This window comes from Anopheles stephensi, chromosome 3 (genome assembly GCF_013141755.1).
Source record: "Anopheles stephensi strain Indian chromosome 3, UCI_ANSTEP_V1.0, whole genome shotgun sequence".
In the NCBI taxonomy this organism is placed as follows: domain Eukaryota; kingdom Metazoa; phylum Arthropoda; class Insecta; order Diptera; family Culicidae; genus Anopheles; species Anopheles stephensi.
The window spans coordinates 48006727-48029200 of NC_050203.1; the positions used below are offsets into that span (position 1 = coordinate 48006727).

Here is a 22474-nt window from a genome sequence, read left to right on the forward strand (position 1 = left end):
GGTCTTGTCGTGATGTCTTGTTTATTTATCTGTTTTATGATGATCGTCTCTTCAACTATCGCTAGCTTCTTATCCAATATGTTCAATGTTCTGTACAAATTTAGAGTCCTTTTCGTAGCATAATTCCCAACGATCCATCTATGATTTCTGAGTTCGGACTGCATCTGTTTAGTTTGATTATACTATGCTTATACTATAGCCCCTACGTGAGCGGGTTGTAACTGACGATAACCGTTTCGTGCTTTACAACACCTTCCCACTTCTATAGATAGACGAAAACGGCTAATAAATGACGGATTCTTGCCACCCTACAGTGTTGCAGGACCCTTCAAATGCAGCAGAAACTGACTAGAATAATCATGGATTTGATCGTTGTGAAACTATGACTTAGGGCCAGAGAATCCCTTTACACGGAGAAAGAAAGCCCTGGAAAAGGGGACATTCGTCTACAAAACCCACAGTCCATGTCTTAGCCTCATGGGGAAGCCGTCCAAGTGACATGCACTCAGAGAAAGCAGAAGCCCACGATTGTGTGTCATATCATTTCAACAGAACATTGCCACGCATGTTCTGAAATTTTATTCTTATACAGCATGTAATTAAGCAAATACTATTTCCTTGTTTTAATAGTAGTCCCATAGCTGTATGACCGTTCCTGGATGTAAGGTAACGAGTCTAAATAGTTATAATTTTATTTTTTTTAATTCAAAAAGAAACGGCCTAGCCCTATCTTTGCTCATATGATAAATTTTATTACTCAGAAACGAGATTCTGTTGACCATGGATGGTTCTTCTTCTTCTTCTTCCTTGGCACTACAACCTCGAGAGGTTTCGGCATGCCATTTCTGGCTTTCTGTGACTTAATTTTACCCGGAGTAAAGTGGTCAACTCTACGTACGGGTAGGCGGTATGGATGGTATTTGAACCACGCTCCTGCCGTGTGAGGACCTTCACCGTTATGGATGGTTCAATAACTAAAATTATCAATACATACTTTTCACTACATTTTTGAACATTGTACCTTGTATGATAACCACAAAATAGCGCGTTGTAACATATTACAACAACAGCATGCCCAACGTTTTGAGCTGCGAGTTATAAATTTTAAAAATCTCGCGAAAGACCTATTCGCCGTATAGAAAGAGCTCTTTGTTAGCTGGGGATACCGAAACCAACCGCTCTTTCGAAATAACGAATTTTCGAACATTCGAACATGCGAAAATTGTTACCTGGGTCATGTCAATCGCGTCATTCGATTTGACCGAAGCGGAATGCCACAGTGTGCCCACAACAGCAAAACAAAAAGCTGCACAGTTTAAAAATCACAACTCACCTGCATGGTGGACGCAAAATGTAGTGGATTAGTCTGTTTAATGTAATCCGTGTGTTTGTAGTGCGTGTAGTGTGCCTTCTGTATCGCGTTAACTAGCTAGCACCAGCGTTCATCCGTCCATCCATCCCTCGGAAAGCTCGCGTCGATCGTACCAAATCCCACGCACCAAAGCAAGAAGACAACGAAGAAGGAGCAGAAGGTGGTTTTGATTTGTAGTGTGCCGCGTCGTTTCTCCCTGTTTGCATAACATTGCTGCGTACGCACTAAGCGCCCGTCGTCCGGAACGATTGCACCGTGTCTCCGTGTTGTTTGTCCTGTTCTGTCGGCTCAAGTGGTCGGATCGTGGGTTTTTAGCCTGTAAAGCTTGCTTTGATCGAACGCGCGAGTGTGTTGTATGTCGTGTGAAGTTGCCACCATCACCGTCCTCCACGATCGATGAATGGCGATCGTGTTGCGGGCTACGATCGAGAAGAAAGTTGCGACGTGTTGCACCTCTACCTGGCCGGCGGGCTGTGTTCGCCCCTGGTGTTCGTTTGATAAATTTAGAGAAATCGATCGCGGTACATCGTAGCGTAGCGCTTTTTTTTGCCACCGAAGTGGTACATACCAAAAAAAGCAAAGTGCTTCCGTTTGCTGCTACCAACGACGGTTCTGATGATCAAGCAGTTTGTGGCTGGAAAATCGCTCTGGCACTGAAGCGGAAAAAAGAAGCTAGAAATGGAATGTGGTGCCTCTTTCTCTGACGTCCGAATGTGTCCCTTTTGCAATCGCACGTAAACCCCGGGCAAAGAGAGCAAGTGGCAGTGCAGTGCGCCACACGGGCCCAACACCACCATCATCAGCAACCTAGGGCCTAGCTAGCTGTCTGCGTGTCACATAGGCGAAGTGGCGTTTTTGGGCACACTCTCTGGGGGCGCATTGGGCAAACTTATTTTCAGCGCGGTCGTCGCCGTGGAACCGTCTAGCGGTCGCGCTCAAATGCTGCCGATGTTGAAAGTGAAGCAAAAATGAAGTGTAAATGCAATGCCGCTGCAATAGCTGTCGTGTCAAAAGTGGGCAAACCCATCATAATCAGCAGCGAACTAGTCGCATCGTCATCGTTGTCGCAGTCGCCATCATCATCGTCATCGTACACGGCGCGGTCAGCACCGATCCTGCACCTACACCGGCGTGTAGGAAGCTCGAAGAAAGCGCCTTGGGTGGTGGTGCGTCGTGCGGTAGCGCGATCATCTTCCTTCGGGGTCCATCGCCCGCTACACTGCTGCTGCTGCTGCACCACATGCACCACAACAACAGCGGTCAGCGATTCCCGTTTGTAGTGGTGTGGGTGCATGCACTGACGGCACAGCCAGATCCCACCGGTTGTTCGGTCGGTCGGTCGGTCGTTTACGAGTTCGAGCAGTGCGATTAGTTTTAATTAGCTACGTATTATGTGGATTCGTCAAGCCAAAAATTTATAGCGATACTGCAGTTGCCACGTTAGGGAAGAATTAAAGTTGGAGAAAACCCCGTCTCCACTGTGAATCGGCCGTGGAAGTTTAAGGTACATGCGCGTGCGCTCCTATGCTCTGTGCTGTCATCGTTTTCAACTCGACCAGATCTGATCTTGTGCGTCAACTGTCGTAGGAGTGCAAGCAAAAAAACGACCATCTCCAGATCTGAGGGGTGATAAATCAGAATTCGAGTCGATCTACGATCAAGTAATCGTACCTAGTGTGCGTGCGTGTTTGTGTGGGTGACCAGTTGAAAGTTAAAAGAATTAAGAATAGTGACACGGTTCAGCTGGAAGTCACCATACACCATCAGAGCAGACGGCCAGCAAACCAGCATTCAAAATGCCTTTCCGTTTGAAGCTAAAGAAATCTCGCCATTACAATGTTATGTCCAAGAGCCTGTTCGTCATATCCGTCGATCATCTGGGTGAGTAACCAATTTCCTGTAACCATTACTTGTGGAATACGTTAGCTAATAATATTTTATGTTGAATTTAAAAACACGGGATCAGGTAACGATTGTTTTCTTAAACAACCGGTCCCAGTAATGCAACGGAACCACCTCTTGCACGATCGCTAGAGAATTGTCCAGCGCAAGTCAAGCATTCCTCCGCACGCTCGGTTCGCTCTGTGTGGAGAACGAATCATTCAAGCTAAAACTGCCATCACGCCATCAGGGGGATGACATTCCACGACGCTGAATATCAAATAGACGTCACTGTATAATATTAGTGAACTTGGTTCAGTGCGTCGCCACCTAACCGCTCGTCGATTGGGCCGGCTCTATCCTACCGTCATTCAACAGCGGCATCGTCACCGTCCGGTGATTTCAATGGGGAAAAGCTTGCTTCAGGATCGGGGGTTGATGAGGCACATAGGGGACAGGGAAAGAGAGGGAGAGAGAGAGAGCAAAAAAACAGCAATAAACAAACGCAGACAAAGTAAATTGTGTCCGCGTCTGGTGGGTGGGTGTGTGCGTGCAAATCAACCTGCCGGAATTTTCTGCCTCTTTTTTCGGTGCCTGTTAGCATTTGTCTGTAGGTAATATGCACATCTTCATCAGCACCCTGCAGCCTGGAAATAGTACATATATTATTGGATGATGTATTTTTCCTCTATGGCCAAAGAAAAATGAGCAAGAATTAAGAGAAGAATAATTTAGAAACATTATGCAGATAGGATGGGTAGATGAGTTGAAGTTCGTTGACGTTGCAAGAAGAGAATTAAAATGGGAAATTTTGGATGTATAAATTTATAGCTGGGTGCTTTAAAAGTTAGTTCTCAGTTCAATTTATGAATTAAATCAGGCCACTACTTTCAGAGGTACCTTTCACCACTAAACTTAGCCAAGAACTTTCAAATATCTTTATTGATGCAATATTTAAAAGCAATACAAGTGCAGGTGTTTCTAGAATGCTCGTTTGGGCATTCTTTGAACTAGATATTTCCATGCCTGCTTTGTGTTTTTTGCTGTCCAGGGAGGAGATTTTCATGGGACTTTCCGTTCAGTACTGCCGGATTCTTATGGAGAAAGGCAAATGAGATCTCAGAGACCCAACGCCTCTATAAATAAACGATTTAAAAATGGATTCGTATGGACTAAAACTTCATCGAACCTTTCCAGATAACCGCCAAAACTTCCCAGATAACCGAAGTGCCTGCATTGGCTTATCCACTTACCACTGTTTAATTAATTTGTCCTCAATGTAGCTCACTGAAAAAATATTTGTTATGAACTACTGTGGTATCGTTAGAAAAATACTAGGATATTTTATAATAAAAAGTTTTACATCAAATCTATTCTTCAAGTCTGCTGCGCATTCCCAACTGCGAGACTAGTACAAGATTCCATCCGGAATGTTCCTCCGCTCGCTAGCGGTAAATTAAGTCAAGGAAGCCATAAATGATGGGTGATGATGCTTGCAGAGATAAACCGATTGTTTGAATTTATAATTATAAAGTTTATTTGTAAAGCAATTGGTATACAATAGAAAATTGTAAATTGTTCCCCTTAGCAATAAAGCGCCAGGTTTTCAAACTGAAGACATGGATACCTTCATAACATAAAATCTTACTCACATACTTATCAGGACCGCTACGTCACCTTGACCTACTCGAGAAGTTCTCGATACCATGTAACTTTATCTGTCTTCTTTGTTCTGGTGAAGGCCTTAATATACTTTACGGACCTGGCTATTCTCATGGCATAACCAGCCCACCAGAGCCTGTACAATTCGCAGAGCTCTTTGAATCATCTCCTCCAATATTCTGCCCCTTATACAGGGACAATAATCATTCTAAGCACACCTTCCTCTCAAACGCCTCTAGGACGGAGGCGTATTTGAGCACTGGGACTGCAAATTTTCCAAACAATCCCAGCTTCGACCGTTGAGGCAGCTGCTGTGAGTGGAAAAGTTCCCTCCACTCCTCTATTTTCGAAACACTACATTGTTTTTAGCATGGCCAGATAAGACGCCATGGCACGCAATTTTCGTTTGCACAGTAATCTCCGCAGCTGTAACAAAACTTAGCGCGTACTTTGACGAAGGCATTACACCCAGGACAGTGTCAAGATTTGCTTGATTAACATCCCGAAAAAGGGAGCGACAAGTGGCAGACAAAGAATGCGAAATGATTACACCATCTCGCAACACCAACGGTCTCGCATATGTGGTATGAGCAAATATTTACTGCGTCGACCGGTATCTTAAAGAACTCGACCATCTATCTCTACGTTGACATTCATCCACTGTTATCAAAGCATTCCCTTTTCGCTAGGACGTTTGTTTGATTGCACACATCTGATAACAATACGCATTGCACGAACCAGCTTTCTGGAAGCTCTCAGTGTGACAGTGCTATTTGAGGTTTGTGTGGGATGGGCGATAAAATTATTAGCCCACCAAGGGAAAAAAAAATCCGCTCGACCCGTTTTTGAGTTATAAATAAAACTAAACAAAAATATGGTTTTTAAAACATTCCTCTTCTTGCATGGCGCCTCAACCTTTAAACATTTCGGTCCGGCTTCCTGTAAGTTGACTGTACCTGGTAGCTGGATGGAGTCAGTCCTGCGTAAGATTTGATCCCCGGTGCTGCCGTGTGCTATTCTATTGCCTTGGTCACTTAAAATTCAAGTAAATCAGTACTGCTTCCAAGATGTTTCCTTCTCGCTGACTCATGTGACGCGACAGACATCGCAATGGCGGAGTTCAATCAATCTGTCCATGGGCATATTAATTCAATTTTATCGCTGCCAGTTCAATGGACAGAAAAGGCAAACTTTCTTGGTGACCACTTTGAGCATCAAGTGGTGGGTCAACAGCACCACCACCCGGCTCGGGGTGAACCCTGCTTCCCTGACATCCCAATGCCAGCGACACCTACGCCGGGGCAGAAAAAGGGGAGAAACAACTTCGCCTCAGGTGGTGGCGCACAGCTGGGCTACTACAGTGCCCCGAGATAGAGTCGGCAGATACCTTAAGTCGTACGTCTTTATTGTCGTCTTTTCTTAGCCTGATATTGATGGCTCCGGCTCCGTCACGGTGCTTCGCTGTAAACGCTGAGGGGGGAGTGTTGATAAGAAATGTAATACTTTACCTGTGGCGTAGCTTTTTTTTTTTTTCGTTCGACTGGCGAATAGTGATTCGTACTTTGCGCCTGTCTAAAGGTACGGTTGGTACGTTTGTGTGAGGAATGTGTGACGACAAACAACGCGCTGAATGAATTGAACTTACAAAGATTCTGCAGAAGACGCCCAGAGAATGCAACGCCATTGTGGTAGCAGCACCTATGTATGGCATTGACAAATATGCACCACCACGCTGAGTCACAGCGATTTCGTAGGATTGTGCGAGAATTAAGGAATCAACCTGACGGAAAGGAGATAATGCATGGATTGAAAAGTTTGTGGAATACTGCATAGCATAGAAATGGTTATATCTGCTATTTCTGGCTTACAAGACTCTTATTTGTACCAAGTAGTTGAATAGTCAGTCCTCATCACGTGGGAACCGACCAGCCTGTATATTATTATTATATATTTTAATCTTCAAAGGGCCGTATGGCCTAATTAAGATGTAACAGTTCATTAAAAAAAAAACATAACAACACAAGATTTGCATCGCCAATCACTGCGGCCACGGCAAAAGCCGGAGACTTCCTTGAAGCACTGAGTTGAGATGTCGAAGTCGAAGCAATCCGAAACGGTGTTGGAGACAGCCGACATGCGGAACATAGGGTCAGACCGACCAACGCTTGAACGGGGTTGAGTGAGCCGTAGAGTTTCTCTAGATCTAAGTGTTCGGAATGGTGCATAGATATCGACTCGATGCAACAAATGCGGTGAGTCGATAGAGCCATTTAGCAATCCAGCGATGAAAGAGCACTGTGCATTACGGCTTCTAACCGAAAGAGGTTCAAGGCCTAGAAGACGGCACCGCGCAGCATACGGAGGAAGATTATTGCGATCCTGCCAGGGAAGTAGACGTAGGGCAAATCGCGTGAGCTTACGTTGAATCGCCTCAAGTCGAGCTATTGAAGAAGCAGTAGTTGGGCTCCAGACTACGCACGAATATTCCAGAACCGAACGAACGATACAGTTGTAGACAGCTTTGATGCACATGTGGTTGCGGAATTCATTAGTTGTCCGGATAACCACGCCAAGTAATTGATTTTCTCTGGCTACAACGTCATCGGTTTGCTGTTTAAAGTTCAAACTAGAGTCAAGCAGAACGCCCAGGTCTTTGGCATGATTTTGTCGATTAACTGCAGTGCCGTCCATGAAGTAGGTACCAGTAACTGGACTCCTGCATCGACCGGTAAATTCTGATCTTCACCTTTAAGGCTTCTGCTGAGGGGGTTATATTTGTTTGTAATAACCGGAACGGGAGCATGAATTTTTTTTGTCGTTCAGAATCGTTTAGAGGATCATACAGTCACAATAAGTTTTCGCAAAGTATCCCAAGTTGCCCCAAATATTCAATTCCAAAAGAATCTGAACAAAATTCATGAACTATAAGACTGCTTTATAGGGTTTAAGTGAATTGTTTTTGTTGAAAACATTGTAAGGTGCGCATTTTTTTACGGCGCACTTTTATAATCGTTACGGTCTGCCCAGTGGTGGATGTTACAGCGACGCTGGTCTTCACACGGCAGTACCAGGGTTCAAACTCCATCCAGACCGTCTCACTAAAGGCAAAACTTACTATCCAGCTACGGGTATCATCTTCAAGTCAGTAAGAGGCCAGTAAAAGGAGGCCTTTCGAGGTTGGTTACCCAAATAAGAATAAAGAGAGAGACATTTAAAGTATTACAAACCATATTTCGAGCTTATCGCTTTGGCCACAACATTGTTTGACGTTTCTTTTGACAGCACAATACAATCAGCTCTATTCCGTAAATCTACTAACCATTTATAGACACAAACCAAACCAACCAGTAGAGTTTTTAAATTTTTATAAAAAATTTCCAAAAACCTTTTCTTTTGTAACTTTTCACGGCACATACCTTTGCTTTATCCGAAGATAAGATATCGTGCTCCTTGTGCAAAGCCATGTCTGTTGTATCAATTCCCAGCAACTTATCAGTTCACCGTCTCATCTTTGACGCCCGCACATCGGACACTAGCCGTGATTGAGTACGCCGGGTGTGGGGACGTGGTGGCGGCGCAGCCTTACGCTCTCTTCGTGAATGTGCGTGATAACGTGGTTAGTTTGGCTTCAGCCGGCCGGACTGGAGAGACCACCTCGGCCGATCACAAGTTTCCGCGTGGTGTAAACGGTGTATTTCTGTTTCACCCCCTTTTTTCGTTGGGTTCACTATCCAACACCAATACCACCGAAGAAGCCACTTAGCCGCCGTGGCTGGGTGGGTGGATTTCATTCGCTTCCCAGGCCCGTATCTTCCCCGTAAAGTACGGGAGTAGGATTGTTGTTGTTGGTTGTTAGCTGCCCGATTGGCAAGTCAAGTGGCGTACAGCGTGCCGCAGTGATCGTTCATTTCGTGGTGCTGGTGGTGGTGGTTGTGGTTTGGTTGGTACGTTACATCCGCCCATCGGTGAATAATTCGCACGTGGAACGACGCGCCGCGGTTGGACCGGAATCCGCGTAGAATGCTGTTACTGCTCCGGACGGCGTCGTCAGACCGTATATGCCGGGGATGATGATCGGCACCGTGTGGTATACTTGCCCAGGCATTCGACGATGATGTCATTACGATTGAAGGAACGCTAATTCGCTATCGGAACTGCTGCTACATCCAGTGAACTTGATCAGTGTTTAATTTGCGTACCGCGATCGTTCAACGTGATCTCGACTCGCGGATGTGTGCTTAGTGAGTGGGTGCAGTTTGAGCGCGGCACAGTGATTCGGGCTAGCTCTACGGGAAACAGGGTCGAACAGAAAATAGCCCTCCCGGCATCATTCAGCAGCGGCGTACGGAAGCATCAAAACCACACCACCATGCTCCAGTTAGTCGTTACCATTTTGAGTAAGTGTGTTAGCCACTAAAGCCAAAATTGAAGCAGTGTGAAGCGATCTTGCATGCCCGCTGCCCTTGAGCTCTTAAGCTCCGTTAAGCGGGTCCTGCCAGCCAGCGGGCGAGTTTCAGCGTGTCTGTTTGCACGGCCGAATTCCTACCTCCACAACCCACGGGTGAACAGCTCATTAACGTAAAACGCGAACAGATTTTATTTACCTCAAATATTGTAGATTGTTCGTTTACAGCGTCTCCGCTGCATATCAAGTAGTATGGAGGGTAGGGACAAATAAGATACTGTCTTTCGTACGCTGTTGGCGGAAAGCACACTCCTTTGTCGCGGGAGATTATTCAAATTTACAACCTGCCTTACCTTACCAGCCGGCCTGCCTGGCCTGTATGGGGCTTGTGTGTACGTTTGTGAGGTATGGAATGCGATGATAAGAGAACATGGTCGTAGTCACTAATTTGTCATAAGCAGAGCCGCGTTTAGAGAAGCAACGAGGAAGAAGAAGGAAAAGAATGGCCAAATGTGCGATAAGGGAGGAGAACGCATCAGTGAGGGCGTAAGCGCCCTACAAAAAATACACTAAATGGGAGCTTTTAAACAGAGCCAATCCCCAAAAACAGCACCACCAATCCCGTTTCGTGGTCGGTGTTTAGTAAATGCGCCGTGAAAAATGGCCGGTTTCGGGGTGGAAAATGTGCTTTCCGATAAGTTCTCCCTCACTTCCCGTGTGGCTCCAAAAAGGGGACCAATATGATGGGGTGTTGCGAGTGTGTGCGTCGGTTAGCTTGATCGGTAAATAAAAACGAACGGTACTAACGTGCGGTCTGAGGAGGTGTGTTGCGCAAACGGTTGAAAATCTTCCAGCGAACCAACCACACGTACCGTAAGAAAGCCCGGAAGCTAACCGAAAGCGGCCGGCAAACGCCAGAACCGCGTGCGCGTCTTAGCAGGAAGTGATGGTGGTGGTAAAGCTCAGCGAATGGTTCCGAAGATAAGCGAATTGTCGTTGTTTTGATCACATTCCATTCGCTCAACGGTGTAAATCTGGGTGACTGGATAAGCCCTTGTGCAACACGCATCCGACGCTGTCTGTGCCCATCAAACGCACGTACTTGGGGCGGTTAAACAATCAGTCCTAAATTGTTGGTATTGTGCCGCGTGTCACACTGATCATGGTGGCAAGGTTGCCCTTGAACGGCGCTCGAGACTAAACAGTGACTCTCGGGCAAGGGATGGCTGTGAGTCAGCAAAGTTGTCATTGCTACTACTTACCTGTCGGTGAATTCGATGCTACGTTCAATGGAGGAATCCCTGTGCCGATGATGTATTTGTTTACGTTTTGGCGGCCATTTTTAAATGGCAGTTGCTCCAACGTGTGCTACCTTATTGCACACAAAGCAAAGCAATTCTGGACGAACAAAGATGCTTTTTGTTCTTTATAAAACACATTCTGCAAGATCGTCGATCGTGAAGTGATGTTAAATTTACGATTAAAATTAAAGAATGCTATTGATGTTTTATAGAAATGTTTAAGTAATTATTGGTCATGTGTTCAATTTAAACTCTCTTCCCGATAAGGGGCTGGTGCCTATCAATCACGTTTCTTTAAATGATTTGTTGTACAAAATGGATGTTGTAGTTACGATCGTTGTTCTTCGTATGTTGAACTCTCTTTATGGGCACCTGAGCTACAAGATTACAAGATTGATGATAACAGAGCGACATTTGACAGACACTTAATTACTTAACACAAAGCGCTTTTGTACATTTGCCTTTTAATCGTTGTTTATTGTTTGTTCGGTGGTATTGATATTGGGTTGATCAGTGATCCGCTAAGATTACACCTTCTGTAGCATGCAAAACTAATCCTTTTGATCTCTTTCTTTACCTTTCTCTTTCATAGATTCATCAACCAAGATCGACTGTACGCTCAGCTCGGAAAGCACTGGCCAGGAATGTTTGGATAATGTGTGCCAAAGAATATCGATCCAGCAGCCGGAGTTCTTCGGCCTGCGGTATGTGGTTAAAGGCACGTCGGACGAGATGCGATGGGTTGACCTGGAGCGTCCACTCAGCCGCCAGCTGGAGAAACACTCGGCCAACTCCAAGATACTGCACCTGCGCGTGATGTACTACGTACTGTCGGGCGTCAGCTTGATACACGACGAGGGCACTCGGAACTACTACTTTCTGCAGCTCAAGCACGACGTTGTGGAGGGTCGCATCAACTGTGATCCACGGCAGGCGGTCATACTGGCAAACTACAGCCGGCAGGCCGAGTACGGCAACCATCAGGATCGGCACACGGTCGAGTACCTGAAGACGCTGCTCTCCTTTCCCCACGAAATGGTTCACGCCAACCTGCTGGAAGCTCTGACCGAGCAGGTAATCCAGCAGGCACACGAACTGCACAACGTGACGCAGGGTGACGCGGAAAGTCTGTACATATCCGCCTGCCAGCAGCTGGACGGGTATGGGCAGGAAACGTTCACTGCGAAGAACGAAACCGGGCTGGAGGTAATGCTGGGAATCTCAGTGTCGGGCATCATTGTGGCAAGCGACACAAACAAGTTTTACCCGTGGCGCGATATTAAGAACGTGGTGAACCACAAACGGGCGTTCAACATCGAGTGTACGGTACCGCGGGAAAGTGCCGGGTTCACGGTGGCGGACGTTGCCACTGGCCGCTACATCTGGAAGCTGTGTGCATTGCAGCATCGGTTCTTCGTGACGTACGAGCAGAACCAGACGCAGGCGAGCCAGATGAACTTGAATCTGTTCCAGAACATGGGTGACAATTTGAACGACAGTCGGGATGACCTGCTCAGTGAACAACAGTATATGCACGCGCAGCAGCAGCAGCATCAACCTAGTCCATCCCCGGGAGGATCACAGCCTCCGTACCAGGGTTCGATGGGGACGACCAATTGGCCAAGCACGCACGAGCTGGCCTCACACTCGTCCAGCATGTGGAACAACGCTGCCCATCAGCAGCACGCACTGGTAGACACGCAGCCCGGCGGAGGCGGCCACTTGTCCTCTAGCAATATTACAATTGCGACCGGTGTTGGCGGAAGCATCAATAATCTCAACAACCTCAATCCGGCCAACATGATGCAATCTTCGCGCTCCTCCGGGCTCGACATTAACCTCAACTCGACCTCTACCACCGCGGTGCCATTGGAGTATTCGAACCAGATGGGTTCGAACTGGGGTTTGAATCCTGTCGGATCGAATGCGTCGCTCATAAATCGTGCCCAAAGTTCGTCTTGCTTGGATTTAAGCAACAACAATCTGTCGCCCGATCGGGACCGTTTAAAGGCGCTTCTACCAACGTATCGTCCGGCGCCAGACTACGAGACAGCTATCCAGCAGAAGTACCGTTCAAGCAGTAACGATGTACGGTTGGTAAACGGCAACCTATTGCACCTGTCCGCCTCGCAGATGCTCGCTGCGCAAGAACAACAGCACCACCAGCAACAGGTGGCATCGGCAGGACATCATCTCGAGTACGGAATTACCGGTAGCCAGCCGGACGTGTCCTACTATGGACAGCATTTGCAGCAGCAGCAGCAGCAACAACAGCAGCAGCAGCAGCAACAGTCAGCCGCCCAGCAAGTCCACCAGCAACCGTATCCGGATGTGACGCATCATACAACGACTCACATCATAGGACCACACTACTCGGATGCGTCCGATTATGGGTTGACGCATCGGTTTAAAATGATGCGCCTGATAAAGCCACCCCCGCCGTATCCCGCCAATCGACTCAGCTCAACGTCCACGCCCGATTTGGCTTCGCATCGTGCACTGCTCGGTCTGCGCAGTGCGCAGGTGTCCGGTTCTAGTCCCGATCTGGTGTCGACCCGTCCACTGATGAACCACCATCATCATGCGGCGCACCTGCCACACCATCAGCTTCAAATTGCTCATCTCTCTCAGAGCGGTGGCCAAGTTTGCTATCCCGGACTGGCAGCTGCAGGCAATCCTCATGCGCAGTTGCACCACTCGCAGACGATGCTACCGCACGGGACGTATGAAAATTTGAACTTTATGGAGAATCTAACATCGACGAAAGCTGGCCTAATATCGGCCGCCAATCAAGCGGCTCCCGGTAATGTGTTTTATTACGTCCCGGGGGGCATGGAGCACATTTTGCTCACCAGCGGAAATACTCCCGGAGGTGAGAGCAGTAGTCCGTCCTACCATACTGCTGCCAACGGTCACATTGGACTGGCGCCCAAAACGCACCTCAATCGATCCTCTCAACACATCAACGGATCCATCGAGCCGATCTACGAAAACATCCCACTGCCCTGGAAGGATGACAGCGATGCGCTCGGGGAGATACGAAACCGAACGGCAAGCGTCCAATCAGCTCCGGGAGTGCAGCACCAACCGACGATGCGGCCAATGCCACCCACCCCTCCACAGCCGCAAACTCCCACAAGCACTAGCGCACCGGGCAGTGCTCTAGACGGTGCCATGTTTAACCTTCAGTCCGCGGCCCAGCAGCCGCAGCAACAGCTACAGCACAAACCATCCAAACAGCAGCCACAAATACAGGAACAGCCAGCGGGACGTCAGCAGCTGCTGCATCAGCGGGCTTCCGAGGTGGGAGGCTCAAGCACAACGATGGGTCCACCGGCACCAGCCGCAGCCGACGTGCCAAAGCAACCGACCAACAGCCATTCCGGAAGTATAGACGCTCAGCTGAACAGTTCTACCGCGACGACCGCAACGACGGCATCGAGTGGAATGATGGCCGCGGTGAAGGAACCGGCTTCGGTCATCAATCGCTCACACTCGTCGAACAACGTGCTCGATGCGTCGCAACTCTCCAGCTACACGCTAAATGAAACGGTCCAGAGCGGTAGCGTACGCAACGGGCACAACGATTCCGGCATCAGCTCGATTACGGGCTCGACCAATCTCGGTGGTAGCGGTGGCAGCACGACCAGTCGAAACACTACCCACAACAACAACAACAACAACAACAACAATGTTAGCAGCAGCACGGCCACCACCAACAACACGTCCGCCACGTCCACATCCGTGAAGGAAACGAAGCGCAAGCGCATCTGGGAAATTCTGGGCGGTCGATCGAAAAACTCCGCCGACAAGCAGAAAAGCGCCACGCTCGGTCGGGAGAAGGATCGCAAAAAGAAAGGGTCGGCCGATCCGGCTGTAGACGGCAGTGGCAGTGGTGGCAGTGCGAACTCTTCCATGCACGAGAGTGCAAACGGTGGCCAGCTGCGGCATCGTTGGTCCACGGGATTACCGAGGCTGCAGCCACTGCCGGCAAACATTAGCAAGGAAAAGTTGGTAGGTTGGCGTTGCGTCGGCTTGCTTACAGCAGGCCGGAATGTTTAATGTGTTTTCCCTCCATTTTTCTTTCTTTTCTAGTGCTCGCTATTGGAATCTAAATTGGCCGACCCGCAGCTGTACTGTGAGTTTGAGCGCATCCCCAAACGTAGTGAAAGCGCCGTCTACAACTGTGCCCTGGCGGAGGATAACAAGAACAAGAACTTTGATTCATCCTTCCTACCGTACGACAATAATCGTGTGAGGCTAACGCCGACGCGGGACAATCGGATGGGTTACGTGAATGCTTCGCACATAACAGTGAGTATAGAAACGAGGATTGCTTTAGGTTAGGATATCGATTCTTCCTCTAAATTTTAAAATGAGATAATTCTGAACCTCAAATGTTGGACTTCACTTGCGTCACTAATTTCTCAATTTAGTGACCAAACGAATCCAACTTCCACGGGTTTTCCTAACTTTTCTTTTTACGTATACATGGATGTAAATTGACTTGCAATGCCTCAGAGCAACTGCAAAATTCTAGTTTCAACTACACGTTCAAGTTCAAGTGTTGCAGGATGCCTAAGGTCGTCCTGTTGAGATGAACTTCATCAGAGAAATTTCTCTTGATAGCGGAACGTTTAAGTGTATCTGCGAGGGATATATATTTTCAGGAACAAATCACGATCATCCTGTTCTCCAGCGAGAAGCTGTCCAGTGACGACTTGTCCTACCCAGAACAACTTTTAGCTTTCATGCCGAAATCTATAAATAGCCAAATGTTTTCTTAGATGCCAAGCCAAGCTCTCTGAAGTCCTACAACAACATGATGGAGCGCCATGCCAAGTGTTAAATAGGACCAAACTACAACTGATGAAAAACATTAAGTTTTGGTCCAAAGATGTTTGGGTTACAGACAGCCCGGACAGCCTACCCGTACGCAGGACTGACTACTTTGCTACGGATAAAATCAAGTCACAGAAAGCCAGAAATGGCATGCCGAGACCTCACGAGGTTGTAGTGCCAAAGAAGAAGAAGAAGGGTTATCATTATATTGAAGCATAAGCCTGTAAGCGATCTCACACTAAGGTGAAGGCTATTACAAGACGCAAGCAGACTGTTATTTTTGGAGGACTGTATTTGAAACACTTGTTGTAGCTTCCGGCATCTTTTGGAAGAATATTGCTGACAATAAGTGGAACAAACAAATCTCAATTATGCTTGAAAGGACCTTCAAAACAGGGATGCACATTAATGATGTTGATTTAGCAAATAGCATTTTCATCCACATTCTGTACTTTTCTTATAAAAGTCGGTTTAACTAACATTCCCTATCCCCGTTTCCCCCTCCCCTAGAGCACGGTTGGCAACAAGCAACGGTTCTACATTGTCGCCGAAAGCCCGAACGACACACTGACGACACACATTTTCTGGCAGTGCGTCTGGGAAGCGGACGTCTATCTACTGGTACAGCTATCCAAAGAGCTTAACTACATCCCTCAGACAAGTGAACGGTGCTTGGAGTACGGACAGGTAAGCCTTGCTACCATCCTATTCGGATAACAGACTCAAAATGAGACAAAACACAATGGTGCTCCAATTGCAGTATCAAGTATGGCGCGAATTTTCGCAAGAGACAGATCGCTGCACAACGAGCAAGCTGCGCGTCTATCACACACAAAGCCGCCGTTACCGGTCCGTTTGGCACCTGTCGTACACGGAGTGGGCCGACCAGAACTGCCCCGGAGATGTTGGACATTTTTTGGGTAAGAAACTCGGCCTTCTGGTTCATTAATTAATGGTTTTAATTAATTGATTAATGGTTGCAGGATTTTTGGAAGAATTGAACTCCGTTCGTCTGGCATCGATTGCGGAGGTTCCACCATCGCACAACACCAATCCTCCGGTGCTGATACACTGCAACGAGGGTGGTGGTCGTACGGGAGTAACATTGGTAGCGGACCTACTGCTGTACACACTGGATCATAATCAGGTATGTAACGAAGAGAGGCAATCAACACATTTGGGACGTAATGTTTCTAACGCTTTCTTCTCAATTTCTTCAGGACATCGACATACCGCGGTTGATAGGCCAACTACGGCAGCAGCGGGACAGCATCATACCATCGTTAGCGCAGTACAAATTCATCCATTCACTGCTGATACACTACCTAAAGCAAAACAGACTGATCTAAAGGCTATAGTGATGCAATGGTCACGAAACAAACTCTACTGGGTGCTACGCAAGATGTGGCTGCTGCATTTTTGCATTAGTCTTTTTCGACATTTTTGACCGGTTTTCTGATAAAATTTTTGTTCGAACGTTAGGACGAAAGGACGAGCCGCGGGATCAAAGCACTAATAGTTAGCAAACAGACGTGCCTTAACACTCAACACGCCAAAGCTGAGCGACGATGCGCTTGATCGCAGCAATGGTTTAAGTGGAAAGCACAAAGCCCCGAGTGGCTGGTACGTAACCGCCGGCAACAAAACCAGATCAGAGCCTGTGGATCATTGTGCGAGCTAGTATTAATTTAGACGAAAATGATAATGTATTATTTGATCTTTTTAACCCATTACGTTCCCCCAAACGCATGCGTGGAAGGAACGGGAAGTGTTTTAGCTAGCTGCTAGTATTATATTTGCTCCTACTTCTGTAACTACAACCACCAGTAATGCTGTGCTGGAGCTGCTTTCAGCAAACGTGTAGAAGCGTGCTAAATTCGCAAGACTTACTGTAATTATTATCGTTTAGTTGGCGCCGGCTAAAGCTAGTGCTGCTAAAGGGGTGCGTAAAGCAATTTTTAACTGTGCAAAACGGTCAACCGAATAACGCAAAAGTATTTCCTTCGCTGTAGACATGTAGGTGATTATTTATGTACGACGTCGTCATTATGTGACCGACCTCCTTTCCCCCTTCCCCCCCTGCTAAGTGGCTGTATTTTTATATCTGTAGGAAATTTGTAACGTTGTATTGTAATAAAACTGGACAACCATTCATTTGTATATCTTCGGCTTACTGCATTCGTGTTTAAGGGGGTTTATGCGTTCGTCCGTTTTCGCTTTGCCTTTGTCCGCATTTTCTCGGCATCTGAAAGAACAGTTGACTCCACTCTATCCAGCCAACTAGCTCGCTGCGCTCCTCTACGCCTCGTGCCGAACGGGAAGGACATGAGTCCGGCATCCTCATCACTTGCCCTAACCAGCGTATGCTTCCGGCTTTGGCAACCGTCAGGATGTCTGCATCGCCAAAGATAGTCCGTAGGTTGCTCGAAAATGGCGAGTGCATTGGTCCTCCGCCAGCATAGTCCCGGATTCGTGCCCGTAGAGGACTACCCTTCTGGATCTCAGTAGTCCGTGAAGCCCGTAGTAGGTACGATTCCCCTGAACTTCCAAGATGCACCTGAGGTCTTCGCTACTCTACCACCTCAAGATCGTCGCCGTCAACCATTGCTCTGCTTCCGAGTTTTAGTCGGGTGTACGCCTCGCCCACCGCCGCAGATGTCCGTCCGATGATGTCGATGTCATCCGCGAAGCCAAGGAATTGGAGAGAGCGAATGAAAATCGTGCCCCTGATGTCGAAGCCCGCGCTTTGCGTGACACCTTCGAGAGCCGTGTTAAACAACAGACAGGAGAGTCTGTCCCCTTGCCTCAGTCCCCGATGAGATTCGAACGATTCCGACCGCATGTTCGACACTCTCATCTTGCACTGCACACCGTCCATAGTAGCCCTCGACAGCCGCACAAGTTTCGCAGGGAAACCGTACTGCCGCACGATGTTCCATAGTTCGGTCCGATCTATGGTATCGTATCGTGCTCCCTTTTGGATGATTTCATGCAAGGATGGCTGCTGTAGTGCTGCTCTTCTCGGCTTTCTACGCCTGGTCCATTTTCTCCTGCATCTACTCCGTTCAGGTGTCCGTTGATGTAGCACTTCCATCTGTCGATCACCTCTCGCTCATCCGACAGGATATCTCACTTCGCGTTGCAGCACATGACGATCATGGGAGTAAATCCTCTTCGTGCCGCATTCAGCATCCTGTAGAACTTGCGAGATTCTCCCAACTAAGATAGCTGCTCCATCAGCTGCTCATCCGACCCCTCGAAGCTGCGCTTCTGCCGGGTCTCGCGCTGGAGCATTCTGGTACGCGCTGTGTTCTGCTCGGTCACGCGGCCAATCGTTCGCCCGGCCGTGGTGCTAATGGCTTGCTCCACCTTACACCAGTGGTCGTTAAGGGACTTCGCGTCGGTAGTAGTATTCTCCGGCAACGCTTTCCCAACCGTGATCGCGAAGTCCCTCGCCACAACAGCTTGCCTCAGCCGATCCGTATTGAGCCTAGAAGTAGGCTGATAGCGCTGCGTATTGGCTACGCAGAGCTTTTGGCGTAACTTTACCATAACCAGGACATGAGTTGACTTTTGCTCCTCTGTAGGTCCGTAGGCCGGTTATATCCGAGAAGTGCCTCCCATCGATGAGAACGAGGTCAATCTGGGAATATGTCTGCTGTGGTGATCTCCAGGTGTAGCTGAACCGAGGTGCATCATCAAGAGCTCATTGTCGTTCGTCAGCGGGTGGGTGCTGAAACTTCCTATTGTGGGTTTGTATGCCTCCTCCCGTCCGACCTGAGCGTTAAAATCTCCGATGACTATCTTCACATCCTGTTGTGGGCAGCAGATGTGCTCCATCTCCAACTGCGTATAGAGGATCTCCTTCTCTTCTTCGGGGCTTCCAAGGTGCGGAATGTACACATTAATAATGCTGAGGTTGAAGAACCTGCCACGGATCCTCAGCCTGCACCGTAAATGATCTGCAGTTCCATGTCTCGAGTTTCCGATCGTGTGTTTTGTTTCGTAGCGTTGGTCTACACGTTGAATCTGATTCGAAATTTCATGGTTTTCGTTCGTTGCATTTATATTGAGGGTGGCTTGCAAGGCCTCTCCTCCGACATCTTATCTCGTCGGAGGGCCTACGCTTTTTAGCTGTTTAAAGTCCCGTAGGACAAGAGAGACGGCCAGCCGCCCCTAACATGCAGAACAGAGGCTAGCTATCCGCCCCCCCCCCCCCCTCTCAATTTAGCCATATCACCCATCTTCCCATGGGATTCGGTTTCCCCGTATACCCAAGCTCAGATTTTTGGAGAGACATACCATTCTGTATGCCGGGGACGTATTGTGTCTAAGTGGGGTGTGGAGAGCCTATGTTAACCTTGAAGAGGCTTCGGATCCATACCCTACTATATACAATATGGGAGATGGTTTATATATTGGGAAAAATCCATCTGAGCATCTCCCTCTCAAACGCGGCTAAGAAGGTCAAAGCTAAGATGTCTCTAAGGCGTATGTGTGTGACTGGGACTATACATGTTCTGTACAGTCCCAGCATCGTCCGCGGCGGACAAGTATTTTGAGTGGAGAACTTTTCTCATGACCAGTTGACAGCCAGCACAACTCAACATCAATGTTGGTGTCGGTACTGATTTTTGACCCCTGATAAGTGAAGTTTTGAACGATTTCAAAGATACGATCACTTCGCCCAAGTTGGTGGTTTTCGGCCCCTTTAATTTCAACCCGAGGCTAAGTGCCGATCGCTCGATCCATTGGAAACCTAGGATAGGAGAGCCTCAAACCAATGATGTCTATGTCATTTATGTTTGGTGCGGATACACCGCCAGTGAAACAAGTGTAATAAGAGTAAAATTTGATTATTTAATATTTATTTACCTTCGCATAATTTATTTGACGAACTTAGCATGATTTATATCTGTTGGCAAAATGAGACAATTTAATCATGTTCTGCATTTACTTTAATGATCATCGTATTGCAACATGCTTGTTTAACCATTATTTATCAAACATTACTTTTCCCTCTACTTGTGCACAGTAAAGCAGGTGCCATTTGCTTAACACTAACAAAAGCTGTACAAATACTGGAGACGTGTCCGCGGTCCGACGATCGTCCGAGTTTTCCCTTATAAAAGCGCCGCGATCGTAAAGTAAAGATCATCAGTAGAGTTTGCCTTTTTCCACAGCTCACAGGTGAATAAACGATGAAGCTTCTACTCCTACTAACCAGCGTGCTTTGCCTTGCGCTGATCGTATCCGCACGGCCGTCCGACGAGACTACGGAGCAAGAGTCATCGACCGAGCTAAGCGAAGGTAGGAAGGACTTCTTTTGGTGTTTTGTGTGATAGTGTGGCAGCTGTGATTGATTTTCTTTTCTGCTTTAGACACTTCGGATAGCTACCACCAGGAAGAGGATACATCAGAAGCCGGTGCTGATGCTGGTACAGAGGGCAGCGATTCAGAAGATGACTCCAGCGAATTAGAATCTTCTTCGGAAGAAGGACATGAGGATGGTAGCGAAGACGCTACTGGCGAGGAAGGTGGGGCAGGCGAGGAAGGTGAGGCCGGTGAGGAAGGTGAGGCAGGTGAGGAAGGAGAGGCCGGCGAAGAAGGTGAAGCAGGTGAAGAAGGTGGAGCAGGTGAAGAAGGTGGTGCAGGTGAAGAAGGCGGTGCAGAAGGTAACCATACGTTACGGTGCAATTCGCCCTGGTCCACTTTAACGTCTGCCTGGTCCAATACACATTGCAGGTGGCGAAGAATCCCCCGTTAATACCTACCATCAGGTGCACAACTTGCTGAAGAACATCATGAACGTTGGCACGAAGAACAATTACTTGAAGTCGTTCATTTTGGCCCGCCTGCAGGAACGTCTCATGAACCCCACGATCGACCTGGTCGGCAGTATCTCCAAATATTCCAAGGTAATATCATCTTCCGGCGTGTGGTGCCACCAGCATTAAACCAACCACATCCGCCTCTTCCAGATTAAGGAATGCTTCGACTCGCTGGCCGACGATGTGAAATCTCTGGTGGAGAAGTCCGAAACATCGTACGAAGAGTGCAGCAAGGACAAGAATAACCCTCACTGCGGCAGTGAAGGTACACGCGAGCTTGACGAGGGACTCATCGAACGGGAACAGAAGCTATCGGATTGCATCGTCGAAAAGCGTGATTCAGAGTAGACGCTGATCGTGATGCGGAAATAAAGTTGCAAGCAATGCATAAATGCACTCTAAAATGTACCCCATTCATTGTTAGTCGATTGTCTGAGCGCAGACATGTGGCCTAAGCAGCCGGTTTCTGTATTGCCGTGAATGACTCTTGTGGATTACTTGTGGAAGGGATCAGGGAGCCGAAATCTACAAGCAGACCAAAGCAGAATCACACACATTAAGGAGAGGAAGAAAATTGTTCTGAGATCTTCGTCTCCATCCAAATCTCTCTTCCGATTGCAGTTCGAACCGATGCACCTATGTGCCCCTTCAACAGAATATGGACATCAGTTGCTTAACTGCTTACTTATTTCCTCTTAAGTCCTATGAACTGCTAACGCTCTCACGACAATTGTCTGAAAATTTGATATTTCGACCTTTCTGACGGACGCTTCAACGCTTTTTGGCCTTTGAACCACACCTCACATGTCCGTTTGGACAGGGCGAAAAACTTTATAGGCTGGGTAGTCTGGTGCTTTTCTCATGACATGAGCCGGACCGACTAGGTTAATTGATTGTACGATAAAGAGATACGGGGCCAAGAATGAGAGCATCTTCGAGCTCATTTTAGAGGACTTCTTCAGTTGTGGACATAGTCCATGTCTTATAAACTCTCATCTAAGCGATCCTGATCAGTTGGCATTCATCTTGATTTCCGTGATGACTAGTGCCACCACCACTGGCTAGAAACTTTGATATGCTTCAGCTACCTACGAGAGCCTCGCACCAATTATGCCAGGAAATTATGATTTGCCACGATCTGGATTGACTAATAGCAGATGAGATCCCCGAAGTTTTTACA

General features: G+C 47.7%; 2 protein-coding genes across 3 annotated transcripts; both read left to right on the plus strand.

Moving 5' to 3' along the window:
* The first annotated feature begins 2348 nt into the window (after positions 1-2348).
* LOC118511802 (tyrosine-protein phosphatase non-receptor type 21) lies at positions 2349-17623 on the plus strand. 2 transcript variants are annotated; one of them, XM_036055333.1, is made up of 7 exons: positions 2349-3253; positions 11214-14635; positions 14717-14935; positions 15974-16150; positions 16224-16383; positions 16447-16610; positions 16684-17623. In XM_036055333.1, the coding sequence occupies exons 1-7, from the start codon at positions 3169-3171 to the stop codon at positions 16810-16812; spliced, it is 4356 nt and encodes a 1451-aa protein (XP_035911226.1). In that variant the 5' UTR covers positions 2349-3168; the 3' UTR covers positions 16813-17623. The 2 variants fall into 2 exon arrangements, with proteins under 2 accessions (XP_035911226.1, XP_035911227.1); XM_036055334.1 differs by lacking the exon at positions 2349-3253 and adding an exon at positions 8565-9312.
* Positions 17624-20609: 2986 nt separating this feature from the next.
* On the plus strand, positions 20610-21690 carry LOC118509250 (complement C1q tumor necrosis factor-related protein 7-like). The gene is made up of 4 exons (XM_036049584.1): positions 20610-20773; positions 20845-21138; positions 21209-21381; positions 21445-21690. The coding sequence occupies exons 1-4, from the start codon at positions 20665-20667 to the stop codon at positions 21640-21642; spliced, it is 774 nt and encodes a 257-aa protein (XP_035905477.1). The 5' UTR covers positions 20610-20664; the 3' UTR covers positions 21643-21690.
* Positions 21691-22474: the final 784 nt, after the last annotated feature.

What these genes read in the sequence shown, in the direction of transcription:
- LOC118511802 (XM_036055333.1), top strand. Translation starts at nt 3,169, where the DNA reads ATGCCTTTCCGTTTGAAGCTAAAGAAATCTCGCCATTACAATGTTATG. An exon ending in CATATCCGTCGATCATCTGG is followed by an intron (nt 3,254 to 11,213) that starts GTGAGTAACCAA and finishes TCTCTTTCATAG; the next exon opens with ATTCATCAACCAAGATCGAC. An exon ending in TGAATGCTTCGCACATAACA is followed by an intron (nt 14,936 to 15,973) that starts GTGAGTATAGAA and finishes CCCCTCCCCTAG; the next exon opens with AGCACGGTTGGCAACAAGCA.
- LOC118509250 (XM_036049584.1), top strand. Translation starts at nt 20,665, where the DNA reads ATGAAGCTTCTACTCCTACTAACCAGCGTGCTTTGCCTTGCGCTGATC. An exon ending in ATCGACCGAGCTAAGCGAAG is followed by an intron (nt 20,774 to 20,844) that starts GTAGGAAGGACT and finishes TTTCTGCTTTAG; the next exon opens with ACACTTCGGATAGCTACCAC. An exon ending in GTATCTCCAAATATTCCAAG is followed by an intron (nt 21,382 to 21,444) that starts GTAATATCATCT and finishes CGCCTCTTCCAG; the next exon opens with ATTAAGGAATGCTTCGACTC.